The following is a 24,928-nucleotide window of genomic DNA, read 5'->3' on the forward strand; positions in this document are numbered from 1 at the left end:
CCTGATTTGATTTTTCTAGCTTTCTATTCCATTAACTCCATAAAGGGGACATTAAGGGCAGTACTGATTGAAATATAACTTATACTCAATAAAACTAAGAGTACTTAATAACTCAAGTAGGATACAGATTGAGAAGCTTAAGGTTGAAATGAAGGGTATGAATTCAGTCATATCTATACCCCATTTCCCTTAATTAGATGTACCACCAAAAATATAACGAACAATACAAATTGCCTGGCACACATAAGAAGCTGCTCAACTATATTCTGCACTTATAAATTGGTTGTCAGCTAAGCACCTTAGTGAATGAACCTGAGAATAAGCATACATTCTCATGTCTCTTTGAAGTCTCTATACAATAGCATTGTATGAGTGCATATATATGTATATGTACATATATATGGAGACAAAAGAACTATAGAGAAGTTAATTTACTACAATCATTGGAAGGTCGTGTGTTTTAATATCAAGATATAATGATCAAAAGAAGAGAGAAGGAAAAACTCTTTTTTAGGAATATTTAGGGCCTGGTAATAAAATAGCCCCAACCAAAAAATAACAAATGACTTGCTACCTTTAACAAAGTTCTTGTGTGTGTGTGTGGGGGGGGGGGGGGAGGCATTTTCATCATACATGTAGTATATATACATACTGGTAATTGTGCATGTACAAGATCTTTCATATTCTTACTATACTGAGAATGTGACAATCATTTCCCTGTACTCTACTAAAATACAGATTTGACCAAACAAAAGGTCTTCTGCATATTATACAAGATACTGAGTACCAGAACTCAGGCCTTAATGGAACTACTTTAGTAGTTCTGTCTAGTGAGGCATTCCTTAAGAAAAAAAGTCTAAATTGAGACATTAAAAAAAGTTTTACAGCCGGGCGGTGGTGGTGCACGCCTTTAATCCCAGCACTCGGGAGGCAGAGCCAGGCGGATCTCTGTGAATTCGAGGCCAGCCTGGACTACCAAGTGAGTTCCAGGAAAGGCACAAAGCTACACAGAGAAACCCTGCCTCGAGAAAAAAAAAAAAAAAAAAAAAGTTTTACATATTTAACCAGTAATGGTAGAATAACATCTAATTATATGGTGCTCTTGAAATGAATAAGCAACTCTTAGAAAATATAGAAGTCAAACTACGAACACATGGTACACATTCTGCCCTACACTATGTGTAGAAGCTATTCTCCACATTCACCTCAGAACGCAAATTCAATACTAAAGAACTTATTTTACATTGATTCTGATGTCTGAATATCATGAAATTATTTTATAGACATATAGCAAATTTAGTTCTCTATAGTACTTCAAAAGCATACACCATCTAGTGATTATCCAATAAACCACGAATGTTTTAAGCATCCCACTAAAATACAGCTAACATATGGTTGTGGTACATCCCAGGCAGATGTCATTTAAAGCACACAAGGGGAGGTGCTGACAAAATACTCTTGGCAAAAGTAAACAGATAACCCTTCCAATATGATGTACCACAACCACACATGAGGAAAGTCGAGAATTTATTTTATTTATTTTAAAATAAACATTGACGCTTCCCCATTATCCACCACCCTACAAAACTTTTGAAATGTGGAATGTTCGATGATAGCCTAACCATTTTTAGTAGGCAATAAAATAAAACCAGCAAAAACTCCAGTTGTCTAATGATGAATATCTGAGAATTTCGTTTTGCTTTTGAGTAGCTGATTACCTGCTGGGAAAAATGTTTGCTAAAGGCTGAAAGTAAAATTTAATTCTATACAGAAAATAACATTAACTTAGTAGCCTTTGTTTAACAAGAGGAATTAATTCTCCATGGAGGAAAATGGAATGGGACAACAAGCAGCATTAAGTTCATAGGCACACAGACTAGTGCTCAACCTGCTAGCACAAATTCCAACACAGAACATATGGCTAAGTCACAGCTAAACCTTCCATCTCCAAACTGTATACTCTCCCTATGCATCTAAGGCAAGGAATCAACACTTTGAACATAAATGTCTCCACAAGAAAAGGAGAATTAAATCAGACAAAAGATAAGTAAAACTCCTTCAAAAACAGCTGCTAGACATAACCACAAAGTCTGTGACACTAACAATGGATGGGGTGAATCAGTTTAGCTGCTAGCTGTTGAACACCAGTGTTTCAAGATACAACTTTTAGAAACATGTTTTATTTGTTTTGCTTATACCATCAGAACTGAAACTACTGTCTGTCATTTCCCTCAAACAGGGAAATCGATCTAAAACATATACTGGTGCTTTTCAAAAGATAGCAATTTTAAAAGGGTGGTAGCAGCAGGCATTTGATCTTTTTCAAGAACTTTCAGGCTGCAGGAGAAAAACATGTGACCAAAAGTGTTATGATTATCCATCCATTAGAGATTTTCATCAGTACCTACACCAATTTAGATAACAATACAGCAAGATCCAAGGATTAGTGATGACAATGCACATTATCGTGAGGAATGACAAACAGTACCAATCCTCATGTAAGTCACTGTTTCAGAGTAACTGTTAAGTGTTTGAAAGGATCTAAATAGTTCACATTGAGTACAGAAGCAACCCATCCAGATCATACCCCGTATTTGTTGCATATTTTTCTAGAAGAGCCAATCAAAGCCTAATTTGCATTTTGGCTTTGTCTTACACCATATTCACTACTAAAAAGCAATTTACATGTGTTTTTAATCACAGTTGTTTGGCCAGATGACTAGTGCTATGCCAAGGCTGGTGGCCAGCCTCACTTGTGTGATTAAGGACCCATGCATAATTTGGTATGCTTCTAATCAGTCGGTGCTCCAAATTAACAGGAAAAGCTGTGAAATGTAGTTGTTTCGCCAAACCACACTCCACTCCTTCCATCTTCCTCTCAAGGAAAATGCTTTGTCAATTACCACTGAATAATTCTAGGGCTGATTGTAGATTTTATCCAATATCAAAAAGTCAAACTTGCTTTTTTTTCTAAGCCACTTCAAATAACTGTGGAGATATTATCACCCCATAAGTATATAATGTTTTACTCCTAAGCAAGGGTGAGGAATCTGAGTATCGTGTGCAAGGCTCAAGATGACGCTTAGGACAGAACATGCAGAGTAAAAATTGTTTCCTTCCATATCCAGGTAATATAAAGCTGACAATTGTAGTCCTGTCTTTATGGGATGAACAGTCCCTTTACAATAAGATTCCTGAAAGGGAGAACAAATAGATAATAACTCTTCTGGTAACATATTATAGTACACTGGCCAGTGTGTTTTTGGCGATTAAACATAATCCTGTGAATCACATTAATTCACTTGCTGAGTGTTCATTTGCGGCATCCCTCTGTTGGGTCTTGGGGGCCCTCCACGACCTAGAAGACAAAAATGGCATTTGATTTTTCTTTCAAGTATTATTTGTTTTGCCTTCAAGCAGACTTTCATCTGAAGTCAAGAAGCATGTGGGCAGCTTGTCAGCACACTATTAGGCTTAAGAGGCCAATTCTTCAGTGTTCAAGTTTCACCTGTCCTGGAAGTTGTCTTTCGCATATTTGCTCATGTTCTCTAGCTAAAAGAAGAGTAGAGCTAATGGAGTATTCCACCAGTACTCATTCATTCATTCATTCAACAAGTATTTATTGAGTGCCTACTATGTGCCAGGCACTGTCATGAGGCGTTGGGAATAGATACAGCAGTGAAGACAGACAAGGTACCTGCTCTCATGGAGCTTACATTCTAATGTACACGCTAGCTTACATTTCAATAGTAAGTAACATCATACTATCAAAATTAATAAAAGCACCAGAATGAAAACAGACCTTTTTACCTAAACTGTTAAAAAGAAACTACATAACATTCAAAGTTGTATATTGACTTATAACAGGTAAAATAACTTTTTACATGCTGTTAAAACATATTTATCTATCAGTTAACTCAACTTTCATAGAATATGCTACAAGGTGGGATAGAAGAACATAACCCACATTCACATGCAAATACCTTTGATACTTCAAGTCAGTATTTCCCAGATGACCTGTTAACCTTTTTAAAAGAACTGCCTTAACGGTCAATTGCCACTAGCATTCAAATTAAAGTACTTTATAATTCTTCCTTAATATACATTTTATACATGTCATGGCCAGTCAATAAACTGTTAGAAACCTAATTCTTTAACCTCCTTTAATCAGAGAACCATTTAGAACTTCAGATTACATGAAATGCTGCCTATAATTAATTGTTCAACAGATTAACTTTCTCTCCATGTGAGAAATTATTTTCCATTACTTGAAAGACAAATGAAACAAAAGACTCTAAACTTCTCATGTTTAATTCCAATGCAATTAAGTTGCTAAGAATTTGGGAGTTCTATCAGAAATACATTTGATATTTAGATCGCTAACACTGTTTCTAAAAGTATTCAAATTACAGTTAGTCTGTCACTTCTAAATGGTTCTCTAGATGTACCTGTGGCTTATCTGGCCATTAAAGGGCTTCTGAGCCTAAAATATAATATGCATGTTTCAAAAATCAAAGAGGGTAATAAATTTATATAAATGTTCAATCTCGTTCCAAAAATGTCTTACAAAAATTTTCAGTAAGTACTTCCTAAAAACATTTAGCAGGTTTTAAGACCTGAAAAATAAATTTCCAGTTGGAAAAACACTTTTCTGAGGCAGAGAAAATGTTCTGATTTTCAAGACAATAACAGGGAAAGTCATTCAAAAATTAAAATTTGGATTCAAGATGAAATTTTAGAAACAGAGCATTTCATTTAATCTTTAGCAACAAGTCTGGAAAAGATAAATGCACTCCTAACATATAACCTACATGCAGACTATGAACAGCTCTTCCAAGGCCAGAACAGAAGCTCCACATAGGAGCTAGGATCACCACCACAAAATATTACCTCGTGGGGCTCCCCGTGGTCCACTCTGCCCAGAGCCTCGCTTGAAATTCTGCTGATATCCATCCTAAAAGACAAGCTAGTTAGTACTGAAAAGGAAAGTAATTCTGTAAACCTATACCTAGTCTTAGCGCTTAACACTAGCAGAATACGTAACTCCTTCTAGACATCAGTGGACTACAGCTAAGTTACTCTATTCTTACTGTGCTTCCATTAAACTCAAGAATGTTTACATATAGTTCCATATTGAAACCACTTTTAGCAAACTACATTAGGTGGTTATAGATGAGTGTTTTAAAAAAAAATAAACCAAAGCCATCATTATTATAACAAAGTATATTGGACACCACAAAATTAACCCCAAATCACTTAATCACTGAGCTTCACCCTATGTTTACATACCCGCTGGTAGCCAGAGTAGTCCCGGGGAGCACTGAACTGAGACTGTGTATAACCACTATTTGGAGTGTTTGAGAACGAAGGGCGGTAACCATCATATCCTCCTGGAATTTAGGACAAGGAAATAATTTACTTTTCCTTACAAGGAATTTATTTTCTTAAAGGGAACGGTTAAAAATGCATGCCACACTACTTATTTAAACTAATTTTGAATTTCCCGTCTTGATCCAATCTGTTTATCAATATCTAAGTACCATCTGCTTGAGGATACTTTTTTGTCCATCTAGGAATGAACATGCATGCGGGGGGGGGGGGGGGGGGGGGGGGGGGGGGGGGGGGCCGGGGGGCGGGGGGCGCGTGTGTGTGCGCGCGCGCGCGCACACACACACACACAAACTTGTAACTCAGACAAACCTATAAACAAACATCTATGTAACAACTCAATTTTTCTTTCCCAGTTTTATCATAAAAAACTGGCAAAATTAGCCAGGCATGGTGGCGCATGCCTTTAATTCCAGCACTCAAGAGACAGTGGCAGGTAGATCTGAGTGTGAAGCCACACACATACAACATACACTTCAAATGTTTAAAGTATACATTAAGGGACTAATACAGAGAGGCAACTCTTTCCCAAAAATGAGACATATCTCTACATATTTTACAAATCAGGAGAGACTTGAAACTGCAAAAAGTAATCCCAACTTGCTTTATTTGTTTACCTCTAAATCCATTGGCAGGGCCCCTGTATCCATTCATCAAGCCTCGGGCACCACGAGACCCTCCTCGGGACACACCACGACTGTTGTAATAAGGCTGACTGCTACGTGGAAATCCAGTGTTCTGCTGGGGAGGCTGCTGGTGGTTACCGGGCACTTGATGGGGCTGGTCCTGAGAACCATGGTAAGTGCCGACCACTGTTAAAGGAAAATGTGCATACAAAAACAGAGTTCACTACTGTTCTTTCTTCCCACATGCTTTCTGAATTATACAAAATCTACACTCTAAAAGTTAATTACTTGAATAAATTTGCCTATTAATAGGAAATTATAACACTAATGAAGTCCCTATTTTTCCCCTACCCACTTGTAAGATTAAGCGAAAGAGGGTCATTTCCCCAATAGTAATTACAGACTGCTTAAATCAGAGCTTACAATACACCATTCTTCCACACATGAAATTGGAAAAGGCTCTCTATCACCAACATCTTCTGAAAGTAACTGAACTTTTAGCAAAAGTAAACTCCATAATTCACAAAATCCATAATGAAATAGTGTATATGTCATTGCTTTTCATTATAACTCTCCTCAGTAATGTACATTTTCTTATAGTTTCTTATTTCCCTTGGCACATAGTGAAACATCCAAACCATACTCATAGCTAAGTGGCTCTATAGAAAAATGTCATCAATTTTGTATCTGAAACATGAGAGGCTTTCAACTTCCATCCTTTGGTGCCTAACAAGTACAGCTGACTTAGAAGACAGCAAAATGGTACTCACACTGGCATTCAACCTACTGGAAGGGCTGGTTCTAAGAAGGGCTCACATTACTTTGCTCCCACCCACCCAACCACCCCTTCTCAACCTCCATAATGAAAAGTTATACAAAATAAAAGTCAAACATAAAATACTAATGTATGTTATCTGATTATTATTCCAGTATTTATTATACATAGGAGAGAAAAAAATTCTAAGTACCTTTGGAAGATGAGGAAAAAATAGAATCAAAAACAGCTCCTGCAACACCACTAATTTCTGGAAATTTAACTTGTGTATCCCCCCCACCCACCCCAAGAAATTCCAGACAGTGCCTTTTCTTTGCCATGAAAAGCCAGAAAACACCTATGCAGAGAAAAATAAACGGTCATGGCATCTTTCAAGCTTTACTAAACTATATATCATTCATGATATAATCTTTCTATACACATTATCTTTGATTATATTCAACATAAAAATTTCAAGCAAATGTCAAGTACAAATTACATTATTATCTTGAACATTAAACTGAATTTTCAAATCATATTTTTGCTGTTGTCTTGAGACAAGTCTCACTACATAGCCTAGGCTGGCCTTGAACTCAAGACTCTCTTCTGCCTCAGTTTCTCAAGGACTGGATTACAACGAGTATGCACCATCACACCTACCATCAAAACATTTTTCCCCCTTTGGTTTTTCAAGACAGGGTTTCTCTGTTTAACAGAAGTGGCTGTCCTAGATCTCACTCTGTAGACCAGGCTGGCCTTGAACTCACAGAGATCCACCTGCCTCTGCCTCAGAGTGCTGGGATTAAAGGCGTGCACCACCCACCACCCAGCTATCAATCACATTTTATCATTAAGAATTGTATTAAGGTTCTGCAGAGTTAAGAGCACTGGTTGCTCTTCCAGGGGACCTGAGTCAATTGCCAGCACCCATATAGAGGCCCCCCACCCATATGGAGGCTCATAACCATCTGTGACTCCGATTCCAAGAATCCAAAGACCTCTTGCGGCTTCCTCCAGGAACCAGGCAAGCATATGGTGCACAAACATGCAGGCAAAACACCCAGACAGGTAAAATGACATTCTACTATACTCATAGATATACTCTAGCCCTAACTGTCACCAGAGAGGCTTTACCCAGCAACTGATGGAAACAGAGGCAGAGACTCACAGCCAAACACTAGGGGGAGCTCCAGGAATCCTGCAGAAGAGGGGGACCAAGGATTGTAGGAGCCAGTGGGGTCAAGGGCACCATAATAAACCCCACAAAACCAACTAACCTGGGCTCATAGGGGCTCACAGAGACTGAAGCACCAACCAGAGAGCCCGCACGGGAGTGACCTAGGCCCTCTGCATGTTACAGTTGTGTACCTTGGTCTTCTCGTGGGGCTCCTAACAGTGGGAGCAGGGGCGGTCTCTGACTCTATTACCTGCTTTTTCGACCTATTCCTCCTACTAGATTGCCTCATCCAGTCTTAACAGAAGAGGAGGTGCCTAGTCTCACTACAACTTGATATGGCTGGCTGATATCCATGGTTTGCCTGCCCTGCTGCTTTCTGCAGAAAAACTGCAGTAGATGGAGTTCAGGTGGAGGGGATGGGGATGGGGGAACTTGGAGAAGAGGGAGAGGAAACATTGGTTGGGATACAAAAACAAAGAAATAAAAACAAAAACTTAATAGGTATGTAAGTCAAACATCTAATACTAATAAATCATAAATTTTGTTTGTTGATAAAGGACCTCACTATGTAGCCCTGGCTAGCCTGAAACTCAAGAGATCTCTGCCTGCCTCTGCCTCCTGAATACTAGGAATTAAAGGCATGCAGCACCATGCCAGGAAAGAAATTTATTACCAAAAAAAGGGAAAAAACACAATTAAAATTTGATAATTATTTCAGTGTAGCAGAATTTCTATTTATTTGTTTAGAAAGTAGCTTACAAAGGAAAAGCCGAGCCAGGCATAATGGCACATGCCTTCAAACCCAAAATTCAGAAGGCAGAGAAAGACAGCTTTATCTAAATGTTCCATTTTATCTAACTGCCCATTTTACAAAGCAAGTTCCACAACACACAGACCCTGTCTTAAAAGAAGAAAAAAAAAAAAAAAAAAACCAAGATTCTTTGCCAGGTACTTTTTTTCATGTAGGAACAAGTTACTTATTAGATTTTATTCAAATTAATGCCAGGCCTAGAACACACTAGGCATTTTCCAGACGCAGGGGATATAAATTACCAACACAGTTCTTATTCCCTTGGAAGTTTTACTACTCTAATAAAAGATAGAAAATTAATGAGTGACCAAAAAGTACACTATATTTGAAATGAATGATGGAAATATTCCTGAGGTAACATTTGCATACAGAATGGAAAGAAGTCAAAAATCCCCAAGTGCAGAGGACTTCAAGAGATCTATTATACACAGCAGTGACTACAGTTAAGAAAAGCCTATACAGGGCTGGTGGGATGGTTCAGTGGGTAAAGTGTTTGCCCTGCAGCCTGTGACCCACACTGATGGACAAGCAGAGAACTGATTCCAAAGTTGTTCTCTAGATGCCACATGCATGACGTGGAACATGTGTGCACATAAAATTAAAGTTTTACTTTTCAACAAGATGTTTAAGTGTTTATGTGCTTTGTTTGTATGTATATAAACACACTTTGTATGTATAAAAACATTCTAAATTATGACCTTACTGGCCAAAAAGGATTTCAATGTAGTGCACCAATTACAGTCAACGTAAGTTTTTTGCCCAACATTTTAGCATGTTAAGAACCAAGCCAAGTTGGGAAATGGTGGCACAAACCTTGATTCCAGCACTCGGGCAAAGAGGCAAGCAGATCTCTGAGAGGCCACCCTGGTCTACAGAGGACAGGACAGCTGAGGTAACATAAGGAAACCCTGCCTCAAAAAATCCAAAGGGGGGGTGGGGTGGGGTGAAGTCAACCTATTGATTCTAAGTAAGCTTGCAAGTGACCTACTGCTAACCAAGTACCATGTTACTGATTCATCTACAATGCAACTCTCTGCACCTGAAGATTCAGAATCATTGCAGAAGGGGAGATAGGATTGTTAAGAGCCCAAATAGGCAATTTGCTTTGAGATTCTGTCTCCTAGAAACATCAGAAGCTAAATGCATGAAGTCCCCCAGCACAGATGGTTAAACACAAACTATGAGAGGATGACACCAATAGACATTATAAAGCAAATGGGAAGAAACTCATGAGGCCTCAACCCCAGACAAAGAACAAGAGGGAACTAAGGAATGCTGAGAGCAGGAGAAAGTCTTCCTCAGCAAAGAGCAGAGCAACTGATTATCCAATACCAATGGTCAGTCCTGAAAACACATCAATAACATTATACAGACTGAATAGGTTGTAATATGTATTTAGGAATACATAAACATGTTAACAACAATTAAGAGAAAAAATGGCAATATTTGAAAAGGGCGGGATACTTGGGAGGTTTCCAGACAAGAAGTGAGGGAAAAGGATGTTATCTCATTATTTTATAATCTCAAAAATAAATTATTTAAAAAAAAAAATAAAATAAAAGACTGAGAAGAAAGTCACCCAGGGCTGGGCAGTGGTGGCACATGCTTTCATCAAATCACTCGGGAGGAAGAGGCACAGTTCCAGGACATCCAAGGCTCCACAGAGAAGCCACAACAATAAAAAGGAAGTCACCCTGGCCTTCTTACCTGTTTGCAGTTGATCTTGTTGAAGCTCTGTTTGCTCCACTTGGTGAGGCTGACTGGGAAAACTCTGGTTATAACTGGCCTGGTACTGATTTTGCTGTTTCAAAGTTTCTGGTTCATTAACAGGAGGAACTGGGGCATTCATATTAAACACCTGTAGCAAATGAAGTAAATGATTAGTTCATACCTCTATTCTTGCTTTAGACATGGAATATCTCAGCATTGGCTTTCCTTCAAATATTAATTTAAAAATTACAAGAAATTTCAAATTATACATACAACAAAATAAGCTACCAAACTTTTGATGAGGCATTATTTATTAACTCGATTTATTTTTATTAATGTATTAATGAAAAAAATTGTAAGTGAGTAAATCTTCAGGAATTCCGTTGAGCACTAATCCAACTGTATTCCAGATTATAGTACTTTTTTCTAGTAATTATATAATTTAAAAGTAATTACTAATGAATCAGTGAAGTATAACATCTAAATTTTACTTCCAAACATTATTCCAGTACGGTAAAGACTAGGCTAACAGGTTCTAACTGCAGACATTTATACGACACTCCTTTGTTTTGTTTTAAAGAATCAGTGTGTGTTTATGAGTATGAGCTGCACAGTTGGAGGTTGGAGGACAACTTTAAGAACTCAGATTTCTTATTCTACCATTTGAGTTCCAGGGATTAAATTTAGAATATAAGGCGTGGCAACAAGGACCTTAGCCACTGACTCATCTCTCTGGCCTTTTTGTTTTGTTCAAACTTTGTTAAATCTTGTAACCTTTGGGATAAAGCTAAAAAATCTAAATATGAGTGACTCCTAAGGCTCAAATTTATCACTGAGAAATCAATCAGCGTCTGTCTAGTGGTCAGTAAATATAACACAGATACAACAGTACATACAGATGCAGCTCAGCTCTATTTAGCATGATTCAGAGTACACACTAAACAGTGTTAATTGCTCACCGTTTGCATGGATTGGAATGGAGCTGCATTTACATTGATTCCACTGCTATGCAAAGGTTTACTTGTCCCAGCCTGGAACACTTGAGGCTGAGAAGCAGCAGGAAGGGATGATGATGCTGTAGTCTGGTCTGTATTTAAAGATATTGTTGCCTAAACACAAAGTGAATAAACAAATATACTTTAATGGGAACCTAACTCAAAATTTTTACATGTTAAGTAAAATAGGACCTAAATGCATTTATAATTAAAGTACCATACCAATTCATGCTTGGTAACAGAACTTGCCTGAATCTGATCAATTGGCTCCTTTTGTGGCCGCTGCTCTGTAGCATGAGAAGGCTGGTACAAGGGTTGCGACGCTGTATACCCCTCACTTGTGGATGAAACCAAGGGAACCTATACGAAAATAACAATCTCAAATCATATTTTTTTCTAACTAAACTGACCATTACAAAATAATAATAATAATAATAATAATAATAATAATAATAATAATAATACCAACTCTAAAACAGATTCAAAGAAAAGACATGTCTACTAAGAGAAATTTTCTCTGCATTTTGAGACTATAGACTTTACAATATGACTGGACAGGTGACACACACCTTTAATCACAGCACCGGGGGCAGGCAGAGGAAAGCAGATCTCTGTGACTTCAATTTCTACATAGCAAGTTCCAGGCCAGTCAGGATTACATATTAAGACTTTGTTTCAATATGAAATAAACACCTAACAATTGCAAACTATGCTGATATTTAAATCTCAAAGCTAAATCAAAGTTTGTCTAGTTAGAATTATTTTTGGGGAATTTTTTTTTTGGGGGGGGGGTTCCTCGAGACAGAAACAGTTTCTCTGCATGGCCCTGACTGTCCTGGACTCACTCTGTAGACCAAGCTAGCCTCAAGCTCAGAGATCCACCTGCCTCTTCCTTTGGAGTGCTGGAATGAAAGGTGTGTGCCACCACTGCCCGGCAGCTGTCTTAAATAAAGACATTTGTTTCACTTTAATACACTATTACATATGCAAAGCAATGTAAAAAAAAATATTAAGACAAAGTCCTGCTGTGTGAAACGTGAAAAAATTTTAAAGTCACCAAAAGAAAAACAAATATATGCATGGAAATAAATTCTAAAAACTACCCATTGTCGATGAATCTGCAACAGAACACTTTGAAAGTGATCAAATGCATCCCAGACTAACTAAACTAAGAATGAGTCCTCAGAAAAAAAAAAAATGAAACTACTCTTATTCGTTCTTACCTGTGTGGCTTCTGGTTGTACAGGAACTTGATTAGGTTGGGCAAGTCTAGATTCAGAATGAACTGCAAAATTAAGAGAGGTGTTACATAAAATTTGTTAAGAGAAAATCCAATTTCTTAAACTTTATCTACATCGTACATAGTGTTAAGGGTAAATTTCTATAACCAAATGATTAATGAACAATTTCAAAATAAATTACAAAGCACAACTAAGATTTCAGCTTTCAAATTAGCATTAAGCACTTTAGTTTATCAGCAGTGATTATAGTTTACTCTCATAGTTGTTTCAATTTTGTGTTTTGCTGGGTAAATTAAGATGTCAGTAGTATCAATAAAAGGTAGACAACAGATAATAACCAGTGCCAGTACTTTTGAGAAAGTCCACCTCTGAAAGTAGCATAATCCCACATGGTCTGGCAGTTAGGATTTCCTAGTTCTTACATTCAGAAGGCCTGGTCTGGTCCCTGAGAGATGGCTCAGCAGGTAAGAGCACTTGCTGCTCTTCCAAAGGACTGGAGTTCGGCTTCCAGCACCCAAAGCAGTTGGCTCACAATCATTCCAGTCCCAAGGGATCTGATGCCCTCTCCAGGTACATATGTGGAACACAGACATACATGTAGACAGAACATGTAAAATAAACATAGAAATAATAAAAAATAACAGTTGTTTTTGTAGGCATTACCTCTTCTAACTCTTGGTTCAGAGATATGACATGAGCTCCCTTTAATGTACAGAAATCCTAATTACATTTCTAAAGTTAACTATTTGTCACTGAGCAACTTTTTACACTTAAGAATATGGCAGGCGTGGTGGCATACACCTTTGACTGCAGTACTTGGGAGGCAGAGGCAGGCCGGTCCCAGTGAGTCCAAGGCCAACCTGGTCTACATAGTGAGGTCCAGGACAACCACAGCTATGTGGTGAAACCCTATCTCAAAAATGTCAGAGAGAGAGAAGGGGGGGGGGGGATAAGAATATACTGGATTTCATGTTACTTTATATCACTTTGACACCTTGATATGCTCTGGTGAGAAGACCAAGATCAAAATCACCAATGATCCTATAGCAAAGATCTACACAACACAATGCACAGACTCTATGCAGTTGCTACTCAGGATTGAATGTCTCATTCATCTCTTCCTCTCAAGCTCATGAATCCCCTTCCATGGTTGTATCATCAGAAATTCTCCCTTAAGAGCTGCAGGAATCCACGGAAGACACATTATTCTTAAGATTTTTAAAACTGCCAGGTGGTGGTGGCGCACATCTTTAATCCCAGCAATCACAAGGCAGGCAGGCAGATCTCTGTGAGTTTGAGGCCAGTCTTGTCTACAGAGCGGGTTCCAGGACAGCTAGGGCTACACAGAGAAACCCTGTGTGTGTCTGGGGAAAAGGGGGGAGAGAGACACATAGGATGAATGGACAATTTTTGACAATGAGGCTCATCATTTAAGCACACACACAGTATGCTGGTTCTTCCCCACCAGGCAGCTCACAACCAGTTAGAACTCCATTTCTAGCAGGATTCGAGAGCCTCTAGCCTCCAAGAGCACCTGACTCACTATGCATAAACCAGGGACAGACACAGACACACACAGAATCAGAACTTTTTAAAAGATTTTTGAAATTTTAAATACCACACAAAGTTTCACTAACACAAATTGCACCAACTGTCAAAACTGTATCAGAAGGAAGTGGTTGTCATCTACAGGTGGGGAGGATAACTCATAAACGAAAGAAAACATAAGTATAGGCTTCTGGAGCACTAATAATTTTCCATTCCCGACTTAGACTGTGAGAAGTCATCAATTCTATGTGTGTGTGCCAATACAAGTGTTACAAGAAAAAGAAATCACAGAACTAGTTATTAACTGTTTACAGGTTAACAGTTCTCATCAAATCAAAGAACTCAAAAGAAAGCATTAAAAAGGGCAAAATTACCTTTCAAAAACTCTGAAATTACTGGGTCTTAAATTTATTTCCTCTCATAAAAAAAATCATTGCATGGTTAAAAGACAGACTTTGGAGGCTGATAAGATGGTTCAGAGGGTAAATAAAGCAACTTGTCTCACCAAGCCAGATGACCTAAGTTTGTTCCTTGGAAGCCACATAGGAGAGGTTGGGACTCCTGCAAGTTGTTCAGACAGCACACATATCCCACCACACATGCAAGCACATGCATGAACATACATTCTCTAAAAATGAACAATTTTTAAATCATTACTAACCTGGAGGGCAAACCAGTTGAGGCATTTCCATGTTTTGAGTAGGATTCATAGGTTGTGCTGATACAATGGCAGGATCAAGTGTCTGATTTTCAAAATCCAACATTGAATCCTACAAGTCAGGACATAATTGAATTACATCAAACAACATATTTAAAGTTACTGTTAACAGTGCCTTACTAAAATACACTTACCTGTATGAAATTATAGGGTCCCTGCATTTGTGCCATAAGATCTTGTACTCGCTGCCGTCTCACAAGTGGATCTGACTGAGCCACTGGAGTCAAAGAGTGGGGCTCTGGTACTGAAGGAGATGCAGCCTGAGGTTGCTGCTGGAGTGAGTTTACCACCTAAAATATGAGGAAAAAACCTCCAGTGTTTTCAAACATGTTTCTCAAAACATTAAATATGCAATCTACACTGTAATGAGGAAAACAAGCTTTACCCAAAAAAAAGTAGGGCACACACAGATGGCTCTTGGATAAAAGCACTACCAGTCAAACCTAAGGACAGGAGTTCAATTCCCTAGAACCCACATGGTAGAAGGAATCAACTCCTACAAATTGTTCTCTACCACCAACATGCAGCTCATGGTCCAAATAAACACTTCAAAGAAACAGTAGTTTTCAAAAGGCTGTAGAGAGCACTGACTGCTCTTCCAGGGGACCTGTATCATCCCACTCCCCCACTCCCCCAAAAAGAGGGTCCTCAAAGGGAACACAATTAATAAAGTTAATGTTTTGGATTAATATATTGCTTCGTTTCTTAACTTAAAATTAGGATGTAGCATTTTAGCTTACTTTTCAATCTATTTTATTTCGAACTACAGAGAAATATGAAGGGGACTGATGAACTAGAGATGAGGACCTAAAAGGGACTTATGTCAGAGACTACATCAAGAAACAACAGAGATCCATAAAGTCTAATAACAAAAACAGCTTTTAAAGTAAAATTAAAGATTATGGCACTCACACTCTTTATAAGGTGGGAGCCTAGATTTTTCTACAATATGGTATCAAGAAACAAATAAGGGGACTAGAGAGAGAGTTCCTCACTTAAGAGCACTGACTGCTTGCTCTTCCAGAGAACCAGGATTCAATTGCCAGAACCCACATGGTAGTTCACAACTTCTGGTTCAAGGGTTATCTGGTACCCATTTTTGGCTTTTGAATGACACACATGGTGCACAAACATACACTCATGCAAAACTTTCTTATATATTAAACATAAATTTTAAAAATGAGATAATCAAAGCCGGGCGGTGGTGGCGCACGCCTTTAATCCCAGCACTCGGGAGGCAGAGCCAGGCGGATCTCTGTGAGTTCGAGGCCGGCCTGGGCTACCAAGTGAGTTCCAGGAAAGGCGCAAAGCTACACAGAGAAACCCTGTCTCAAAAAAAAAACAAAAAACAAAAAACAAAAAACAAAACAAAAAAAAGTGAGATAATCAAAAGCAAAACCATGTATTTTGACAAATGTGTCAAAAATACAAAAAAAACCTAATTTTTTCTCAGGATATATAAAAAAATGACTAATGTCAAAAGGCATTAACCTTACAAAGAACTCTTACCTCAACTGTTTCAACTGCCCACTCATCTACTTGCTCCTTCTCACTGCTGCTGAACTGTGTTTCTGCCATGAATTGCCTATTGACATACTGAAAAGAAAAGTCAACGTTTGAGATGTCTGTTTTAAAAACAGAAGAATAAAGGTAGTATTAAACTTTTTAAAGAAATGATACCTCTGTTGATTCAACCTCACTTTGCTCCGTGTATTCTTCTGTTGGTTCAGGTTCTAGAGTTAAAAAGGAAATAAAACAGAAGATATTTATTTAAGTCAATGAAATTATAATGGTGGAAACATGTTATATACTTATCTAAATCTACAGAATGTACAAGGAGCTAAGGGGGAGACACATATAATTAGGTAATAACATATTAATTAGGTTTGTATACTGTAACAAATATACCTCTGATGCTGTAGTAAAAAAGTTATGCAGTTGTAAGGGAAAGAGTGATAGCAATTTAAGTTGTTTTTAAGTATATGGATGTTTTGTCTACATGTATGTCTGTGTATCATGCATGTGCAGTCCCCAGAGGCCAGACGAGGGTGGTAGATCCCCTAAACTGGAGTGACAGACAGTTGTGAGCTATCCTATGGGTGCTTAGAATCAAACTCTAGTCCTCTGCAGGAAGAGTCAGTGTTCTTAAGTAGGGAGGCATCTCTACACCCCATTTTATGTTCAATTTAACTGTAATCCTAAAACTGCTCTTAAGAAAAAAAAAGTGTATGTAAATGATATCAAAAAAAGGTTAAGTTTGTTTTAATGTTATCAGTTCCACTTAAACTCTACAATACTTTATCATTACATAATCAAGGTGTCTGAATATATTAGTGATAAGTTCTTACATTTACTATTTTTACAGTCAGTAACTATATTTTTAAGTTACTTTATTCCAGGATGAATTACTTTAGCATTAACTATAGTTTCTAGGACAAGCATATTGAAAATAAAAACCTTCTAGATTGGGCCTGGAGTAACATGCATGTATACACACCTCAAGACAGGTCTCACTATGTATGTAGCTCTGGTTGTCCTGAAAGTCCAGGTTGGCCTCGTACTCACAGAGATCCACCTGCCTTGAAACATGCCCAGCTTGGTGCACACCTTTAAACCTAGCACTCCGAGGCAGAGGCAGGCAGATATCTGGGAGTTCCAGACCAGTGGAAGCGATATACTAAGACTGTCTGAAGGAAGAAAAACAATAAAATCTTCTCCATCTGTTAGTAAAAGCAGAAAAACTAAAAACACAAAAGTCTGTCTTGCTGGGGGTTGGGGGTGGAGGGTGGCGCACACTTTTAATCCCAGCACTTAAGAGGCAAAGGCAGGTGGATCCCTGTGAGTTCAAGGCGAGCCTGTTCTACAAAGTGAGTTCCAGGACAATCAAGGCTACATAGAGAAACCCTGTCTCAAAAATCAGAAAGTCAAAAATCAGAAAGACAAAAAGTCCATCTCACCTATATTCCACCAATCAGCAGTCTTCCCTTCTGGTTAGACCTAATAGCACTTGGAGAGTGTTTACCATGTGCCTTACTGTTCTCACCCCTCACACACTGCACAACCTGGTAAATGGCAACTTGGAGTATTCAGTAATTACCCCAAGTTAGATAGCTGGTGTTCAAGTATGTTTTTACCTCAAGCAATCAAATTCTGAACTCATGCTTTAAACTACTCCAAAAATTTTGTAGTATATTACTCATCAACTTAAGAATTACCATGAAAGTACTCAGATTATCTAGCCACACTAGTGTTTCATTAAGATGCTAAACACAAACTGCAAAGAATCCCTTGCTGTTTAGTTCAAGACCATGAGTTCTACACTTTCTCTACCCCTCCTTCTTAAAATTCACATTATATTTTATGTTGGTATGGTAAAAAGAAAAAAACTGTACAAATCAGACAAAAATCTATCTGAAAATCCTTACAGCTGCCCCTAATCCATACTCCTCGTCCAACAATACCAAGTAGGTTTAACTGTGATCAAGGCCTGTAAGACAAATGATGGTCACTGAATACATCAGATTACTAAATGTATCTTGCCATGCTCCAAGCACATTTTAAAATCTAAGTATAGATATAACCATATATCTATATGTATTTTATAAACCTATATCTATATGTATTTTATAAACCTATATCAAAGGAAATGGAAAGTTAAGGCCAGAACCAATACTAAAACTATCTTCCCAAGTACTCACCAGCTTCAGCTACCTGGTCTTCCACTGTAGGTGCCGAGGCTGCCTCTTCCTCCTCACACAGCCCATTCTGGTGGTTGTGAGTGCTGTCAAAGTAGTTTGACTGAAAAACACGCTCAACAATTTCCTTTAGGGCTTTATCTTAAAAAAAAAAAAAGATTACAGTGTTATTTTCTGACAATACCAGATTTGAAAAGAAATACTTAATATTCTACAAAATAGCAAGAAAAATTATCATCTGTTAGTAAAACACACACAAATACATAAATTACAGCATGATAGAAAGGAAACAGGAGCCTACTTACATTATTAAGTAATCAAGTAAAGAGGGAATAAAGCTGAGATTATTCATCCAATAAGCATTTCTGTAGCACATACTGTGTGTGTGTGTGTGTGTGTGTGTGTGTGTGTGTGTGTGTGTGTGTGTGTGTGTGTGTGTGTGTTAGGCATGTTCTTGGCACTGGAGAAATGGCTCAGAGATTAAGAAAGAGTACTTACTTGCTGCTCTTGCAAAGAACCTACATTTAACATGGGTTGGTTCACAAACATCTAAATGTCAAAACCAAGGGATCTCACGCTCTCTTATAACCACCTCAGAAACCTGAACTTACATGCATACTATACAGACACACACGCACACAATTAAAAATCAATCTTTTATTTTTTTTGGGGGGGGAAGGGGAGTTCAAGACAGGGTTTCCTCTGTGTAGCCCTGGTTGTCCTGGAACTTGCTTTGTAAACCAGGCTGTCCTCGAACTCACAGGAATCCGCCTGCCTCTGCCTCCCAAGTGCTAGGATTAAAGGCATAAGAACCACACCCAGTGCACACTAATTTTATAATCTAATGGGTCATCAAAACATAAAAATGACAAAATTCCATGATGTAAAGTAACAGATTTGGACCTAGTCAAGGTGAGACTACTAAAGCTTTCCTGGTATAACTGAGCAAGAGCTAACATAGATGTTAAATATCTAGAAGGGAAGCATTTAATGGCAGAAGAAAAGCAATTTACAAATCTTGCCCAATGAAAGGTGTCGAATACAAGAAACAAAGGATGTCACTGAAGCATGCTAAAAAAAAAAAAATGAGCGCAAAAAAACCCCCTAAATGTAAATTGTTACTCATACACTAGTAAAATGTCTTCAATATTAAATAGAAAAATTTAAAGATTCCTAGCTACACAATCAGAATTATCTAATACTCACAGGTTGTTCCACATACAGGCTTTTCTTTCCCTTCCAGCAAGTCCCACAAGTGAATGGAGGCATGCTCATACTGCTCATTTAACCTTGTAATAACAAAGAACACATTAAACACCTTCCAATTGTCAAATAGAGCAACACCTCTAAGATTCTGTTACCAGATCCCACTATACCTTAAACTCATGTCCCGCTCGGGGTCCACTAACTTGTAGAATTCATCTAATAAGGACAGCTCCTCTTCAGACAGTATTGGCACTCCGTTCAAACCTTGTTTCAGATCAGCTCTCACTTCATCATCTCCCAGCTTATCCAATATATACTGTAACTCAAGAACAGTTTTTAAGCGCTTCTGTTCTGCTTCTTCTCTCATAAGCTGTTCCCGACGAGCTGTCTTCTTTATTGTTTTCTGAATCTGCCAAAGAACATAAACATGAGACATCAGAATTCCAACTTAAATACCTTCTACTATCTTGTAAGAACAATCCAAAAATCCACCACTTCCTCCTTGCTGCAAACAATCATTGATGGTATGAGAAATGAATTTCAGTATTTGAAAAGCAGTAAATAAAATTCAGTCTTTATGAACTGGGGAAAAAAATACTGACAGAGAAAAATATACTGTATAAGTTAGATAAAGTATGAAGTATTTTTTTTTCACTTCCCCCGTCCTTCCCTTGAAAGGATAAAGGACTGCATCAAAGTCAAGTATTTCTCTCCTCTCTATCATGTTTAGTATCAGCTTAGGGATAGAGAAAGGTAAAGTTCTTTCAAGAGTCACGGCACTGTTTTCCTTCACTCTTCCCTACCATCTCAAGCGTCACTAAATGAACTGACACGGGGAAAAAACAAAACAGAGATATACATACAGACCTATAATTTGAGGATTGCAAAGTTGGCTTGGAGGGGGTCAAAGAGCACCAGCTACTCTTCTAGAGGACCCAGGTTCGATTCCCAGCACCCATAGATCACACAACCACCACTCACTCCAGTTCCAGGGGATCTGAGCACTCTTCTGGTCTCCAAAGATACTTACTGCACACATATGGTACAGATATATTTAACAAGCAAAATACTCATAAAACATAATTTTTTTAAAAAAATTTTAAAACTTAAAAGAGAAGAATGTAAGAATAATGAAGATTGCAATAACAAGATAATTTATATTGGCAGCAAAGGAAATAAATGTTATCACAGCAATAAATGAAAAGTAAATATACAGTATATGTATATAAGATGCAAGTTAGGATGGGCAAGTAAGCTTACAAGGTGAAAATGCCGTCTATTGAAATGGATGAGCTTTTCAATGTTGGGAGCAGTTTAAATGAGGAAGGTCTTTCAAAGGTAGCTGGAGGCAGAAAACAGGAAGAGAAGTAGGAATGTGAAAAAAAGAAAAAAACACCCTAAAGAAATAACTGTCCAAGTGTGCATATGTATGTACACATGTGTAAACACATGCACATACACACACATATACACACACACTCCTGGAGGCCAGAAGAACTCAGGCCTCCCTTCTGAGGTGCCATCCACTTTGTTTGTTTTAAAATAGGGTCTCTCTCTGGCCTGGTGCCGCTCACCAAGTAGGATAGGCTGGCTGGATAGCAGGCCTCAGGGATCATCTGCCTGTCTTCACTTTCCGTGTTCTGAGATTAGAAGCAAGTACTAGCATGCCTGGCCTGTACACGGGTTCTTGGGATCTAACTCAGGTCCTCCCTTTACCAACTCAGCTCCCTAGCCCAAAGGTTTCTTTTATAATAATAATGTTGATGAAATATAAACTCAAGTAGGGCAAGTGTGAGCAAGAAAAGATAGATGAGAGAGACTAATGCTACTCTTTGCAGATACAAAATAAAAAACATAGTCTAATAATTGTAAAAAGCTGTATCAAAGGATCAGAGTAAATTAACTGCATAGCATCTTTTTAAAAATAAACTATGTTTAGAAAAAGAAGGGTCAGGGAGAAAAATGGTACATCGAGCTTAAAGTTCTGACCTAAACAAGTATAGTATCTTCCACTTAGTTACTACAGTTTCTTTGTAACCCCTACACCCTGTATTCATGTGTTCGAAATGTAAAGACCTAAGTTCAAATGCTGAGAGGTAGTATTTGACCAATTACTTCGGTCCTAAGAACACCACCCTGATGAACTGGTAAATGTTGGCATGAAAAAGGCTATGAAAGTTAAGATCACACTCTTTTTCTTCCCTCTTTTGTCTTGTGATACACAATTCTAAGGACCTCACGAGATGTCAATATCTTGCAAATCTTGGGATTCCAGTGTCTCAAACTGAGAAATATTATTTTTATTCTTTACAGACTGCCCAATCTTTGATATTCTATTAAAAAAGCACTGTGGTTTGAATAAGAATGGCCCCCACAGGCTCATATATTTGAATGCTTAATCATCAGGGAGTGGCAATATTTGACGATTAGGGAGTATGGTCTTATTGGAGTAGGTGTGGCCTTACTGGAGGAAGTGTCACTGGAGGTGGGCTTTAAGGTTTCAAAAGCCCAAGCCAGGCCCAGTTTTCTATCTCCCTCTATGGATACAGATGTAGAGCTCTCAGATACTTTTCCAGCACCATGTCTGCCCATGTACCAGCATGATAATAGACTAAACCCCTATAACTGAAATCAAGTCCGCAATTAAATGCTTTCTTTGATTAAGAGGTGCTTGGTCATGGTGTCTTTATAGCAAAAGAACAATGACTAAGACGGGCATAAAACAAACTAAGGCATTGGTTAAAAAATTCAATTATCACCAGTCAGTGGTGGCGTACGCCTTTAATCCCAGCACTCAGGAGGCAGAGGCAAGCGGATCTCTGTAGTTCGAAGCCAGCCTGGTCTACAGAGCAAGCTCCAGGACAGCCAGGGCTACACAGAGAAATCTGTCTTGAAACACGCGCCCCCCCAAAAAAATTCAATTATCTTTTCTTTTTAGGCAAATTACTAAAATATACCTCTGTACTCAATTATAAAATATGACAATAACACTGAGTGCTTGGAATATATTATGTATCACACACTTATAAGGAGTTTTATAAAAAGGGTACATTACTATTTTATAGATTAGAAAACTGAGGTGTTGAGATGGCCTTGTCTGTCTGTCTGTCTCTTCTCTGCTTCCACACTACTAGCTCTATTTTTCTGTGAAACTTTTAATATAGGAACAACAAAATTAAATAACTTGGCCAAAGTCATACAATTACTTTAAAAAAAAAAAAAGAGGCAATCAGGACTCAACCAAGGTGAATCTCATTCCTGAATAAGTAATCTGAGCTCTGAAGTCTCCTAAATCATGTGAGAATTGTCTCTCATTATGTAGAAGACTTTTCATTTACCAAATGAAAACTAACCTGGTATTTCCCATGTGTATTATTTTTTAATTAGCACACAAAATAACAGGTTTCTTTCTGGTATTTTTCATTCATACTTAGTTTTGACTGATCCTCCCTCACATCTGTCTCTCCCCTCCATAGTTGGCCCCTACCCCTGCTTGCATTCTTCCAATCCCCATTATTCCTCCACCTTTCTATTTTCATGTCACATGTTCTATTACCCTTCCCAAAACACTTCCTTAGAGCCTTTCTTTAAAACTCCTTATGGGACCTATCACAGTCTCCTGGTCTCTACCAGAACCCACTCACTCCTACATAAATACATATATATATATTACAACTATAAGTTAAAGTCCACTCATGAGAAAGAACATGCTGTATATTTGTCTTTCTGAGCTTGAGTGACTTCATTTAATGATTTCCAATTCTACACTTTTTCTTCAAATTTCACAATTTCATGCCCCAAATATTCCCATATTATTAGCCATTCCTCAAATAAGCTGACATTCATTCAGAATGTTCCTCAGTCTCAAAAAATTTAACTTTGTTTGTATTTATTTTTTGTTCTATTACCAAAGGCTTTTGTCATATGAACAGGTATTTAGGGAAAACTTGCCCTTCTGTTGGATCAAGAGCTAAGAGCAGTAAATGTATCAGTCTGTCACTAAGGACACTGATGAAATGAATATATGTCTGTATAGAATTAAAGGAATATATGGAAAATCAACTTTAAAGCAGCTGAGATCTTCCATGTAATTATGCTTATCCTATCTTTAACTCAGTCCTTTTCAAAAAGTGTTTCCGGTTACACAAAATTGGCAAATATATAGGATATAACTGAATCCAATCTCCACATCTGGCAGAGGGCTTATCAACAGTAGTGAAGGGACTAACCCCAAATAACCAAGCTTCCATTAACTTCATTTTTAGTATTTTATACATTATCTTTTACTTACATCTTGACTTAATGCCATGAAACTCCTCTGTAATTCCTTTGCAAACTCCAAATTATTTGTAACTTCCTGGTACTTAGATACAGCATCCTAAAACGACAAAAACAGAACCCGTTTTTACTAGAAACACAAGCACAGAATTTTCCTTTAAAATACTGAGCACTGAGCCTTTACTGAATAAGACATGGACATCTTTACCAGCTGATCTTGATTGAGCCTTTCTCCTTTGTTCATCCGTTCCTGGTAGTCATCAAGTTTACCCTACATCAAAGAAAGAAAGAATAAATTCAGTTTAACCATGCCAACATGAGAAAACCTAACCAATATTCAAAGCCTACTTCAAATTTTGTCTTAATTTTCAGATATACTACAGCTTAATTATATTCATCTAACTAAAGTTTAACAGTAAACTAAGAAATAAATTTAAATATTGACCATTGCTGAATCACAGACATCAAATACTAGTACATAAGTCAACAAAATACTGCTTACTTTGGTACTACAAAACAGATGCCATCATCACTCAGACATGAGGGTCATGGGATGGTTAAGATACTTTTCTACTCAACTGTGCATACTGGACATATAAGCTAAAATTCTGTGCTTCTGTCTGTCCTTCCAGCCTTCAACGCATTCATGGTAAATAGATGGTATAAAGTTTATTTTCCTGAATGAATTCAGACGTGTATTTGCTCTATTTTACCTTAAATAACATGAAGCTACCATTTCAGCTACAGTCCATACACTGTAACCATTGTGCTGCTTCTATGA

At 37.9% G+C, this 24,928-nt stretch overlaps 1 protein-coding gene across 1 annotated transcript in view; it reads right to left on the minus strand.

The window, feature by feature from the left end:
* Positions 1-1,514: 1,514 nt before the first annotated feature.
* The window catches only part of Caprin1 (cell cycle associated protein 1), a 37,414-nt gene continuing 14,000 nt past the window's right edge, over positions 1,515-24,928 (minus strand). The window contains exons 3-19 of the mRNA XM_052725673.1: positions 24,356-24,418; positions 24,161-24,247; positions 20,040-20,278; positions 19,870-19,952; positions 18,667-18,804; positions 16,649-16,701; positions 16,478-16,564; positions 15,103-15,258; positions 14,912-15,020; positions 12,685-12,746; positions 11,711-11,821; positions 11,426-11,575; positions 10,464-10,614; positions 6,006-6,200; positions 5,290-5,390; positions 4,891-4,954; positions 1,515-3,358 (exon numbers count right to left, since the gene is read on the minus strand). Of these exons, the coding sequence (XP_052581633.1) occupies positions 3,294-3,358; positions 4,891-4,954; positions 5,290-5,390; positions 6,006-6,200; positions 10,464-10,614; positions 11,426-11,575; positions 11,711-11,821; positions 12,685-12,746; positions 14,912-15,020; positions 15,103-15,258; positions 16,478-16,564; positions 16,649-16,701; positions 18,667-18,804; positions 19,870-19,952; positions 20,040-20,278; positions 24,161-24,247; positions 24,356-24,418 (1,914 nt within the window). The 3' untranslated portion in view covers positions 1,515-3,293. The remainder of the gene's footprint in view (positions 3,359-4,890; positions 4,955-5,289; positions 5,391-6,005; positions 6,201-10,463; positions 10,615-11,425; positions 11,576-11,710; positions 11,822-12,684; positions 12,747-14,911; positions 15,021-15,102; positions 15,259-16,477; positions 16,565-16,648; positions 16,702-18,666; positions 18,805-19,869; positions 19,953-20,039; positions 20,279-24,160; positions 24,248-24,355; positions 24,419-24,928) is intronic.

Source organism: Peromyscus californicus, unplaced genomic scaffold, assembly GCF_007827085.1.
Source record: "Peromyscus californicus insignis strain IS unplaced genomic scaffold, ASM782708v3 Scaffold_7__1_contigs__length_154581171, whole genome shotgun sequence".
NCBI classification, from domain to species: Eukaryota; Metazoa; Chordata; class Mammalia; order Rodentia; family Cricetidae; genus Peromyscus; species Peromyscus californicus.